This window comes from Cherax quadricarinatus, chromosome 24 (assembly GCF_038502225.1).
Source record: "Cherax quadricarinatus isolate ZL_2023a chromosome 24, ASM3850222v1, whole genome shotgun sequence".
Lineage (NCBI taxonomy): Eukaryota > Metazoa > Arthropoda > Malacostraca > Decapoda > Parastacidae > Cherax > Cherax quadricarinatus.
In genome coordinates this window covers 3,319,796-3,332,883 of record NC_091315.1, presented here as the reverse complement: position 1 = coordinate 3,332,883, position 13,088 = coordinate 3,319,796, and the positions used below count along the sequence as shown (strand labels likewise).

The 13,088-nt window shown below is 52.1% G+C and overlaps 1 protein-coding gene across 1 annotated transcript in view; it reads left to right on the top strand.

The window, feature by feature from the left end:
- The window catches only part of LOC128690675 (insulin-like peptide receptor), a 646,235-nt gene that overhangs the window by 193,474 nt on the left and 439,673 nt on the right, over positions 1-13,088 (top strand). Inside the window, exon 4 of the mRNA XM_070088152.1 lies at positions 4,462-4,598. Within this exon, the coding sequence (XP_069944253.1) occupies positions 4,462-4,598 (137 nt within the window). The remainder of the gene's footprint in view (positions 1-4,461; positions 4,599-13,088) is intronic.

The following is a 13,088-nucleotide window of genomic DNA, read 5'->3' as shown; positions in this document are numbered from 1 at the left end:
CACAGTGGGCTTTTTCAAGTCACACACGGATCTACCTGGGGTTGGAAGGTACGGGAGTATTTATAGTCATGTTCAGAATGTTGAGGTCAGGTGGAGAATGCTGCATCTGATGATCTACCGGGTTTGGTTACAGAGTCTTGGGTAGCTAGGCAGGGGTATTGGACAAGTTGTGAGTAGACCTTCTGCAGTGTTCTATGTTCTTATGTGGGATAACGATGAAGAAGTTTCTTGGCGAGTGGTTCAGCTATGTTATAGAAGCCATTGTTCTAGTTGAAATTGAAATAGTAATTGGAAAAGTTTAGGAAGACCTGAAATTATTCAAAATCTTTCATCTCGTCCACTGTCAACCACAGAAACTGAAGCCCTCAGCTTAGGCCTCAAATTCGCAACAGGAATTACGAAACCAAAACAAGACCTCAATTTCATCGCCAAAAACTACAGACACAATGACTCCGACTTCCAAAAAGGCTATCTTCAAGGCATCATCTCAGCAGCCATCTCAACACGCAGCTCCCCAGTCATACCTCGACGTTACATCAATGCACTCAAAGGTTTAGCAGAAGACACGACCATCAGGGTCACCACCGCTGATAAAGGAGGTGGTGTTGTTATCATGAACACTGACGATTACAGGAACAAAATGCTCAATCTACTTAATGACCCAGATACCTACAAACCTCTCACAACTAACCAAGTGGACAACCTTACTAAAACTTTTCTTCAAAGGACTCGCCGCATTCTGAGGGGCTCAGAACAAGGGAAGAAACTTCTGCACACCATGCCCAGCAACCCCAGACCTGCCAGAATGTACGGCCTGCCAAAGACTCACAAGCCTGGTATCCCACTGAGGCCCATATCCTCGGGAATAGGCAGTGCTCCCCATCAGCTCTCAGGAATTCTCGCCAAACACCTCTCTAAACTCTTGGGCACTATCAGTCCAGCACATCTCAAACACTCAGGTGATCTTCTCAATCGCATTCGCAACATCAACATCAGGAACAAGAAACTTTCCAGCCTTGACGTGACTTCCCTATTCACCAAAGTACCTACTACACAAGCCATCGATCTCTTGCGCAGGAAAATTGACGATTCACTTGATCTTCCCATTCCAGCCAGCGATTTCATCGACCATGTTGAACTATGTGTTGGCTTTACGTGTTTCTCTTTCGAAAATCACCTCTTTCAGCAGACTTTTGGACTACCCATGGGTTCGCCACTCAGTGCAGTCCTGGCGAACCTATACATGGAACATCTAGAAGCCGAACGTTTCTCCACCATTATTCCTTCGTCTGTCACCTGGCTCCGTTATGTTGACGACATTCTCCTCATAACTCCTAAACGCTTCAACGTTCAAGCTCTCCAAGACAAGCTCAACCAGGTCGAGCCTTCAATCCAGTTCACACTTGAAGAAGAAGTCGACAACACTCTTCCTTTCCTTGATGTTCTGCTCTGCAAAGCTGACCACGAACTTCGTTTTAAAGTCTATCGAAAACCCACCAACCAAAACGATCTTCTCCACTTCTACTCTCACCACGACACCAAAACCAAACGTGGTGTAATTATAGGCTTCTTCCTGCGTGCACTCAGAATCTGCAGCAACGAGTTTCTTGAGGAAGAATGCACTATAATTGAACAAGTATTTTCTAAACTCCACTATCCTCGTCACTTCATCAGAGACTGCAGACGGCGGGCATTAAACATCTTCAACACACCCAGAGAAGACACTGCCGAGAAGAGATACATAGTCCTTCCCACCAACTCCATTGCCAAACATGTTTCCAACGTCTTTGCCAAAACATCATTCCAAGTATCTACCTCCACAACCACGACCATCAAGGACATCACCAGTAGTAGACAGGACAAGCCTCCATCCTCTGCAGGGGTATACATAATCCCTTGTAATGACTGCAACAAATTATATGTGGGCGAAACATCAAGAGACCTCCAAACACGTATTTCAGAACACCAATATGCAAGCAGGACTGACGATACAAGGAATGCCTGTGTACAACATCGCAATTCACACAACCATTTAATCAACTACAGAAACTCAAGACTTATAGCCACAGAAGACAACACTCAATACAGAAGAATCCTGGAATCATCGCTTATCTCTATAACCAACAATTTCAACCAGAACAATGGCTTCTATAACATAGCTGAACCACTCGCCAAGAAACTTCTTCATCGCTATCCCACATAAGAACATAGAACACTGCAGAAGGTCTACTCACAACTTGTCCAATACCCCTGCCTAGCTACCCAAGACTCTGTAACCCCACCCGGTAGATCATCAGATGCAGCATTCTCCACCTGACCTCAACATTCTGAACATGACTATAAATACTCCCGTACCTTCCAACCCCAGGTAGATCCGTGTGTGACTTGAAAAAGCCCACTGTGTGGGTGAAACGTTGTCAATAAAGGATCACATTATACTGCATTTGTGTTTATATTTCCATTGTGTCGGTATTTTATACCATTTATTTCCATAGGTGAGGTATGGATAAATAAGTGAGTGGTATAGTGTGAGAAGGGCATTTTGCGGCACGTAGCATCGTATCTTGGAGAGGATCCCAACCGTTTTGGATACTTTTTTTGTTATGTGTTGGATACGGGTGCTGAAATTCAGGTTGTTGTCAAGGTATAGGCCTAGGAATTTGCCCTCATTATGTCTGGTAATTAGAGTGTTGTCGATCTTAATGTTAAGTTGTGCAACACCTGCTCTGCTACCAATCAATATAGTAGGTTTTGTCAGTGTTAAATGTAAGTTTATTGGCTGTCATCCAAGTCTATATTTTGATCAGCTCCTCATTAACAATGGTGTTGAGGGTGGCAAGATTAGGGTGAGAGATGACATAAGTCGTGTCGTCAGCAAAGAGAATGGGTTTCAGGTGTTGGGATACGTTTGGAAGGTCATTGATGTATATTAGGAAGAGCAGGGGACCAAGGACACTTCCCTGCGGAACTCCAGTATCAAGTGGCTGTGTTGTTGATGCTGTGTCTTTAATGGTGACATACTGATACCTATTAGTAAGGTAAGATTTGAAATATGCAAGCGCATGGCCTCTTATACCGTAATGGTCAAGTTTGTGGAGTAGGATGCCGTGGTCTACTGTGTCAAAAGCTAGTGAACAGGACAACAACTGTAAGGAAACGCGTTGAAATGTTTCCACCCCACCGGGAATCAAACCCGGACTGATCACTGACTCAATCATTGCCAGAGAAACTAATTTCGATACTGTTATTAGAAATTTTTACAGACAAAAAAAAAAAAAAACAGAAAAACTCATATCACTAAGTTGTCTAAGTAAATATTAATATAAGAATTTATTTTACATTGAAAGATCTTATTAAACGTTTAAAAATTAAGCCCTTGTATAGTTATACGTCAACAAAATTTTTAAAATCTATGAAGAATATGTATAAAATATCTGGTTATTCTGTTGTACACGAAATACAGCGTTTGTGAGTTTATTAGTAGTTTTATACGACTTCAAATTCTTAGTTTTGAGAGAAGCCTAAGCCTGCCACCAGGGGCCTCAGCCTGCCACCAGGGACCTCAGCCTGCCACAAGAGGCCTAAGCCTGCCACCAGAGGCCTAAGCCTGCCACCAGAGGCCTCAGCCTGCCACCAGAGGTCTCAGCCTGCCACAAGAGGCCTCAGCCTGCCACCAGAGGCCTCAGCCTGCCACCAGAGGCCTCAGCCTGCCACCAGAGGCCTCAGCCTGCCACCAGAGGCCTCAGCCTGCCACCAGAGGCCTCAGCCTGCCACCAGAGGCCTCAGCCTGCCCCCAGGGGCCTCAGCCTGCCACCAGAGGCCTCAGCCTGCCACCAGAGGCCTCAGCCTGGCCCCATAGGCCTCAGCCTGCCCCCAGAGGCCTCAGCCTGCCCCCATAGGCCTCAGCCTGCCCCCAGGGGCCTCAGCCTGCCACCAGAGGCCTCAGCCTGCCCCCAGGGACCTCAGCCTGCCCCCAGGGGCCTCAGCCAGCCCCCAGGGGTCTTGGCCTGCCTCCAGGGGTCTTAGCCTGCCACAGGGGCGTCAGCCTGCCACCAGCGGCCTCAGCCGGCCCCCAGGGATCTTAGCCTGCCACCAGAGGCCTCAGCCTGCCCCCAGGGGCCTCAGCCTGCCACAAGAGGCCTCAGCCTGCCCCCAGGGACCTCAGCCTGCCACCAGAGGCCTCAGCCTGCCCCCAGGGATCTTAGCCTGCCACAAGCGGCCTCAGCCTGCCCCAAGGGTCTTAGCCTGCCCCCAGAGGCCTCAGCCTGCCCGCAGGGGCCTTAGCCTGCCCGCAGGGGCCTCAGCCTACCATCAGGGGGCCCAAAGCAATCTTGGAGGCCCTGAGAACAGCCTCTGGAACTGAAATTCCAGCAGAAATGTTGTTCACTATAAATATCCTAGAAATTGTGCTAACATAATTTCATTTCAGATGTTTACTAAGATATGAACTTTGTTGGACAGCGAGACAACACCTCCGTCGACCTTCTGGGACGGTATACCTTCCCTGGTCTGAGAGAGATAACACATCATCTTCTCATGTACCGAGTCTTCAACCTCACCTCTCTAAGATGGCTCTTCCCTAATCTTGCTGTAATCAGGTGAGTATCTTGCCTCACCTCTTTTATCAGGGGTGTTGGTATCCACTACTTATTGTCAGGTGTTTTGCCTCCTTGATTCTTATCTGGTGTGTGTGCTGCGCCACTTACTTTTTAATAGGTGTTTTCCTCTACCTGCTTGTTAACAGGTGAGATTTCTCTCTCACCTGTTCATTATCATGTGAAATTGTTACTTAACCTGCTGTCCTTCTTGTCTTCGTATTCATTCTTGGCTTCTCTCCATTTACCCAGTTTGTATATCCATCCAGTAACTAACTTTTCCCCTTTCCTTGGAAAGTTCCTACGATTCGCGTCTGTTTTTCCACACTTTCGTGTGCGAAAGCTTAATTACCTATCATAACTTCTAACTCCCTTTTTCTTAAACATTCCAGTCTCATTCTGACGGTGTTGGGTTTGCAGTAGTTTTTCCTTACAGGGTTGTACGAAGTCATTTATAACTCTTAGCTAACATTTTCATAGCTGTATGCAGGTTACATGACTGTCACGCATATTGCATCCAGGACTACCTCATTATTCATAGTAGTTTCAGACACCATTAGTACTTTACAGACTATTCAAAAAAATATTCTCCTCATTCCCTCGTTCTTCGTATGTACAACTTTGGTTGTACAGTTTTTCTGGTAAAAATAATGACGTTATTTTCTTCTGGGTTGCTGGTCATGTAGATGTTCATTATTATTATTATTATTATTATTATTATTATTATTATTATTATTATTATCAACGGGGACCGCTAAACCCATAGTAGTATGCAGCGCCTTTGCGGGGGGGAGAGGGGTGAATGTGGAAGGAATTCAGGCTTAATTCAGGGAACCGGAGCACAGATCCAATTCCCTAGATCAAGAGCCACCTCACCTTCCTTGAGGTGGTAGATGTTCAGGTCAACGAGAAGACGGACTCTGCTACTCGGTCACCTGTTTCTGACCTCATTTCAAATGTTGGTATTCCATTCTCAGACTATTTTTCAGTAATCTCTAGACAACTTCGCAACATTGGCAACAACATTAGGCTCAGCTGATCCATAACAAATTGCATTCTGTCAAATCTTGTTTTGGTTTCTTATCATCGTTGTAATGTTTGAAAGACTTCAGTCTCCCACCATCGTATCGGAAACACAAGTCTCACTCACGACTATCTCATGGAGTAGCATTGACCGCTGCTGTTTGAGAATTATAAAATTCCCATGTCAGTTCACCGTCTGCGTGCCTGTCTAACAGCAGATATGCAGAATTTATCTGCGGCGTCATCACCGCTGCAGCCCCTTTACTTTACCTGGCCTCCTCGCTGGCAGTCCCACCTTTACTTTACCTGGCCTCCTCGCTGGCAGTCCCACCTATACTTTACCTGGCCTCCTCGCTGGCAGTCCCACCTATACTTTACCTGGCCTCCTCGCTGGCAGTCCCACCTTTACTTTACCTGGCCTCCTCGCTGGCAGTCCCACCTATACTTTACCTGGCCTCCTCGCTGGCAGTCCCACCTTTACTTTACCTGGCCTCCTCGCTGGCAGTCCCACCTTTACTTTACCTGGCCTAGTCGCTGACAGTCAAACCTTTACTTTACCTGGCCTCCTCGCTGGCAGTCCCACCTTTACTTTACCTGGCCTCCTCGCTGGCAGTCCCACCTTTAGTTTACCTGGCCTCGTCGCTGACAGTCCCACCTTTACTTTACCTGGCCTCCTCGCTGGCACTCCCACCTTTACTTTACCTGGCCTCCTCGCTGGCAGTCCCACCTTTACTTTACCTGGCCTCCTCGCTGGCAGTCCCACCTATACTTTACCTGGCCTCCTCGCTGGCAGTCCCACCTTTACTTTACCTGGCCTCCTCGCTGGCAGTCCCACCTATACTTTACCTGGCCTCCTCGCTGGCAGTCCCACCTTTACTTTACCTGGCCTCCTCGCTGGCAGTCCCACCTATACTTTACCTGGCCTCCTCGCTGGCAGTCCCACCTTTACTTTACCTGGCCTCCTCGCTGACAGTCCCACCGTTACTTTACCTGGCCTCCTCGCTGGCAGTCCCACCTTTACTTTACCTGGCCTCCTCGCTGGTAGTCCCACCTTTACTTTACCTGGCCTCCTCGCTGGCAGTCCCACTTATACTTTACCTGGCCTCCTCGCTGGCAGTCCCACCTATACTTTACCTGGCCTCCTCGCTGGCAGTCCCACCTACACTTTACCTGGCCTCCTCGCTGGCAGTCCCACCTATACTTTACCTGGCCTCCTCGCTGACAGTCCCACCTATACTTTACCTGGCCTCCTCGCTGGCAGTCCCACCTTTACTTTACCTGGCCTCCTCGCTGGCAGTCCCACCTATACTTTACCTGGCCTCCTCGCTGGCAGTCCCACCTATACTTTACCTGGCCTCCTCGCTGGCAGTCCCACCTATACTTTACCTGGCCTCCTCGCTGGCAGTCCCACCTTTACTTTACCTGGCCTCCTCGCTGGCAGTCCCACCTTTACTTTACCTGGCCTCCTCGCTGGCAGTCCCACCTTTACTTTACCTGGCCTCCTCTCTGGCAGTCCCACCTTTACTTTACCTGGCCTCCTCGCTGGCAGTCCCACCTTTACTTTACCTGGCCTCCTCGCTGGCAGTCCCACCTTTACTTTACCTGGCCTCCTCGCTGGCAGTCCCACCTTTACTTCACCTGGCATCCTCGCCGGCAGTCCCACCTTTACTTTACCTGGCCTCCTCGCTGGCAGTCCCACCTTTACTTTACCTGGCCTCCTCGCTGGCAGTCTCACCTTTACTTTACCTGGCCTCCTCGCTGGCAGTCCCACCTTTACTTTACCTGGCCTCCTCGCTGGCAGTCCCACCTATACTTTACCTGGCCTCCTCGCTGGCAGTCCCACCTATACTTTACCTGGCCTCCTCGCTGGCAGTCCCACCTATACTTTACCTGGCCTCCTCGCTGACAGTCCCACCTTTACTTTACCTGGCCTCCTCGCTGGCAGTCCCACTTATACTTTACCTGGCCTCCTCGCTGGCAGTCCCACCTATACTTTACCTGGCCTCCTCGCTGGCAGTCCCACCTTTACTTTACCTGGCCTCCTCGCTGGCAGTCCCACCTTTACTTTACCTGGCCTCCTCGCTGGCAATCCCACCTTTACTTCACCTGGCCTCCTCGCTGGCAGTCCCACCTTTACTTTACCTGGCCTCCTCGCTGACAGTCCCACCTTTACTTTACCTGGCCTCCTCGCTGACAGTCTCACCTTTACTTTACCTGGCCTCCTCGCTGGCAGTCCCACCTATACTTTACCTGGCCTCCTCGCTGGCATTCCCACCTTTACTTTACCTGGCCTCCTCGCTGGCAGTCTCACCTTTACTTTACCTGGCCTCCTCGCTGGCAGTCCCACCTTTACTTTACCTGGCCTCCTCGCTGGCAGTCTCACCTTTACTTTACCTGGCCTCCTCGCTGGCAGTCTCACCTTTACTTTACCTGGCCTCCTCGCTGGCAGTCCCACCTTTACTTTACCTGGCCTCCTCGCTGACAGTCCCACCGTTACTTTACCTGGCCTCCTCGCTGGCAGTCTCACCTTTACTTTACCTGGCCTCCTCGCTGGCAGTCCTACCTATACTTTACCTGGCCTCCTCGCTGACAGTCCCACCGTTACTTTACCTGGCCTCCTCGCTGGCAGTCCCACCTTTACTTCACCTGGCATCCTCGGTGGCAGTCCCACCTTTACTTCACCTGGCATCCTCGCTGGCAGTCCCACCTTTACTTCACCTGGCATCCTCGGTGGCAGTCCCACCTTTACTTTACCTGGCCTCCTCGCTGGCAGTCCAACCTATACTTTACCTGGCCTCCTCGCTGGCAGTCTCACCTTTACTTTACATGGCCTCCTCGCTGGCAGTCCCACCTATACTTTACCTGGCCTCCTCGCTGGCAGTCCCACCTATACTTTACCTGGCCTCCTCGCTGGCAGTCCCACCTATACTTTACCTGGCCTCCTCGCTGGCAGTCCCACCTATACTTTACCTGGCCTCCTCGCTGGCAGTCCCACCTATACTTTACCTGGCCTCCTCGCTGACAGTCCCACCTATACTTTACCTGGCCTCCTCGCTGGCAGTCCCACCTATACTTTACCTGGCCTCCTCGCTGGCAGTCCCACCTATACTTTACCTGGCCTCCTCGCTGGCAGTCCCACCTATACTTTACCTGGCCTCCTCGCTGGCAGTCTCACCTATACTTTACCTGGCCTCCTCGCTGGCAGTCCCACCTATACTTTACCTGGCCTCCTCGCTGGCAGTCCCACCTATACTTTACCTGGCCTCCTCGCTGACAGTCCCACCGTTACTTTACCTGGCCTCCTCGCTGGCAGTCCCACCTTTACTTTACCTGGCCTCCTCGCTGGTAGTCCCACCTATACTTTACCTGGCCTCCTCGCTGACAGTCCCACCTATACTTTACCTGGCCTCCTCGCTGGCAGTCCCACCTTTACTTTACCTGGCCTCCTCGCTGGCAGTCCCACCTTTACTTTACCTGGCCTCCTCGCTGGCAGTCCCACCTTTACTTTACCTGGCCTCCTCGCTGACAGTCCCACCTTTACTTTACCTGGCCTCCTCGCTGGCAGTCCCACCTTTACTTTACCTGGCCTCCTCGCTGACAGTCCCACCTTTACTTTACCTGGCCTCCTCGCTGGCAGTCCCACCTTTACTTTACCTGGCCTCCTCGCTGGCAGTCCCACCTTTACTTTACCTGGCCTCCTCGCTGACAGTCCCACCTTTACTTTACCTGGCCTCCTCGCTGGCAGTCCCACCTTTACTTTACCTGGCCTCCTCGCTGGCAGTCCCACCTTTACTTTACCTGGCCTCCTCGCTGACAGTCCCACCTTTACTTTACCTGGCCTCCTCGCTGGCAGTCCCACCTATACTTTACCTGGCCTCCTCGCTGGCAGTCCCACCTATACTTTACCTGGCCTCCTCGCTGGCAGTCCCACCTATACTTTACCTGGCCTCCTCGCTGGCAGTCCCACCTATACTTTACCTGGCCTCCTCGCTGGCAGTCCCACCTATACTTTACCTGGCCTCCTCGCTGGCAGTCCCACATTTACTTTACCTGGCCTCCTCGCTGACAGTCCCACCTATAATTTACCTGGCCTCCTCGCTGGCAGTCCCACCTATACTTTACCTGGCCTCCTCGCTGGCAGTCCCACATTTACTTTACCTGGCCTCCTCGCTGGCAGTCCCACCTATACTTTACCTGGCCTCCTCGCTGGCAGTCCCACATTTACTTTACCTGGCCTCCTCGCTGACAGTCCCACCTTTACTTTACCTGGCCTCCTCGCTGGCAGTCCCACCTATACTTTACCTGGCCTCCTCGCTGGCAGTCCCACCTATACTTTACCTGGCCTCCTCGCTGGCAGTCCCACCTATACTTTACCTGGCCTCCTCGCTTGCAGTCCCACATTTACTTTACCTGGCCTCCTCGCTGGCAGTCCCACCAATACATTACCTGGCCTCCTCGCTGGCAGTCCCACCTATACTTTACCTGGCCTCCTCGCTGTCAGTCCCACCTTTAATTTACCTGGCCTCCTCGCTGGCAGTCCCACCAATACTTTACCTGGCCTATTCGCTGGCAGTCCCACCTATTCTTTACCTGGCCTCCTCGCTGACAGTCCCACCTTTACTTTACCTGGCCTCCTCGCTGGCAGTCCCACCTATACTTTACCTGGCCTCCTCGCTGGCAGTCCCACCTTTACTTTACCTGGCCTCCTCGCTGGCAGTCCCACCTTTACTTTACCTGGCCTCTTCGCTGGCAGTCCCACCTATACTTTACCTGGCCTCCTCTCTGGCAGTCCCACCTATGCTTTACCTGGCCTCCTCGCTGGCAGTCCCACTTATACTTTACCTGGCCTCCTCGCTGGCAGTCCTACCTATGCTTTACCTGGCCTCCTCGCTGGCAGTCCCACCTATGCTTTACCTGGCCTCCTCGCTGGCAGTCCCACTTATACTTTACCTGGCCTCCTCGCTGGCAGTCCCACCTATGCTTTACCTGGCCTCCTCGCTGGCAGTCCCACCTATACTTTACCTGGCCTCCTCGCTGGCAGTCCCACCTTTACTTTACCTGGCCTCCTCGCTGGCAGTCCCACCTATACTTTACCTGGCCTCCTCGCTGGCAATCCCACTTATACTTTACCTGGCCTCCTCGCTGGCAGTCCCACCTATGCTTTACCTGGCCTCCTCGCTGGCAGTCCCACCTTTACTTTACCTGGCCTCCTCGCTGGCAGTCCCAACTATACTTTACCTGGCCTCCTCGCTGGCAGTCCCACTTATACTTTACCTGGCCTCCTCGCTGGCAGTCCCACTTATACTTTACCTGGCCTCCTCGCTGGCAGTCCCACCTATGCTTTACCTGGCCTCCTCTCTGGCAGTCCCAACTTTACTTTACCTGGCCTCCTCGGTGGCAGTCCCACCTTTACTTTACCTGGCCTCCTCGCTGGCAGTCCTATCTTTACTTTACCTGGCCTCCTCGCTGGCAGTCCCACCTTTACTTTACCTGGCCTCCTCGCTGGCAGTCCCACCTATACTTTACCTGGCCTCCTCGCTGGCAGTCCCACTTATACTTTACCTGGCCTCCTCGCTGGCAGTCCCACCTATGCTTTACCTGGCCTCTTCGCTGGCAGTCCCACCTTTACTTTACCTGGCCTCCTCGCTGGCAGTCCCACTTATACTTTACCTGGCCTCCTCGCTGGCAGTCCCACTTATACTTTACCTGGCCTCCTCGCTGGCAGTCCCACCTTTACTTTACCTGGCCTCCTCGCTGGCAGTCCCACTTATACTTTACCTGGCCTCCTCGCTGGCAGTCCCACCTTTACTTTACCTGGCGTCCTCGCTGGCAGTCCCACTTATACTTTACCTGGCCTCCTCGCTGGCAGTCCCACCTTTACTTTACCTTGCCTCCTCGCTGGCAGTCCCACCTTTACTTTACCTGGCCTCCTCGCTGGCAGTCCTATCTTTACTTTACCTGGCCTCCTCACTGGCAGTCCCACCTATACTTTACCTGGCCTCCTCGCTGGCAGTCCCACTTATACTTTACCTGGCCTCCTCGCTGGCAGTCCCACTTATATTTTACCTGGCCTCCTCTCTGGCAGTCCCACCTTTACTTTACCTGGCCTCCTCGCTGGCAGTCCTATCTTTACTTTACCTGGCCTCCTCTCTGGCAGTCCCACCTTTACTTTACCTGGCCTCCTCGCTGACAGTCCCACCTTTACTTTACCTGGACTCCTCGCTGGCAGTCCCACCTTTACTTTACCTGGCCTCCTCGCTGGCAGTCCCATCTTTACTTTACCTGGCCTCCTCGCTGGCAGTCCCACCTTTACTTTCCCTGGCCTCCTCGCTGGCAGTCCCACCTTTACTTTACCTGGCCTCCTCGCTGGCAGTCCCACCTTTACTTTCCCTGGCCTCCTCGCTGACAGTCCCACCTTTACTTTCCCTGGCCTCCTCGGTGGCAGTCCTACCTTTACTTTCCCTGGCCTCCTCGCTGACAGTCCCACCTATACTTTACCTGGCCTCCTCGCTGACAGTCCCACCTTTACTTTCCCTGGCCTCCTCGCTGACAGTCCCACCTATACTTTACCTGGCCTCCTCGCTGACAGTCCCACCTTTACTTTACCTGGCCTCCTCGCTGACAGTCCCACCTTTACTTTACCTGGCCTCCTCGCTGACAGTCCCACCTTTACTTTACCTGGCCTCCTCGCTGGCAGTCCCACCTTTACTTTACCTGGCCTCCTCGCTGGCAGTCCCATCTTTACTTTACCTGGCCTCCTCGCTGGCAGTCCCACCTTTACTTTACCTGGCCTCCTCGCTGGCAGTCCCACCTTTACTTTACCTGGCCTCCTCGCTGGCAGTCCCACCTATACTTTACCTGGCCTCCTCGCTGACAGTCCCACCTTTACTTTCCCTGGCCTCCTCGCTGACAGTCCCACCTATACTTTACCTGGCCTCCTCGCTGACAGTCCCACCTTTACTTTACCTGGCCTCCTCGCTGACAGTCCCACCTTTACTTTACCTGGCCTCCTCGCTGACAGTCCCACCTATACTTTACCTGGCCTCCTCGCTGGCAGACCCACCTTTACTTTACCTGGCCTCCTCTCTGGCAGTCCCACCTTTACTTTACCTGGCCTCCTCGCTGGCAGTCCCACATTTACTTTACCTGGCCTCCTCGCTGGCAGTCCCACCTTTACTTTACCTGGCCTCCTCGCTGGCAGTCCCACCTTTACTTTACCTGGCCTCCTCGCTGGCAGTCCCACCTTTACTTTACCTGGCCTCCTCGCTTACAGTCCCACCTTTACTTCACCTGGCATCCTCGCTGGCAGTCCCACCTTTACTTTACCTGGCCTCCTCGCTGGCAGTCCCACCTTTACTTTACCTGGCCTCCTCGCTGGCAGTCCCACCTTTACTTTACCTGGCCTCCTCGCTGGCAGTCCCACCTTTACTTTACCTGGCCTCCTCGCTGGCAGTCCCACCTTTACTTTAC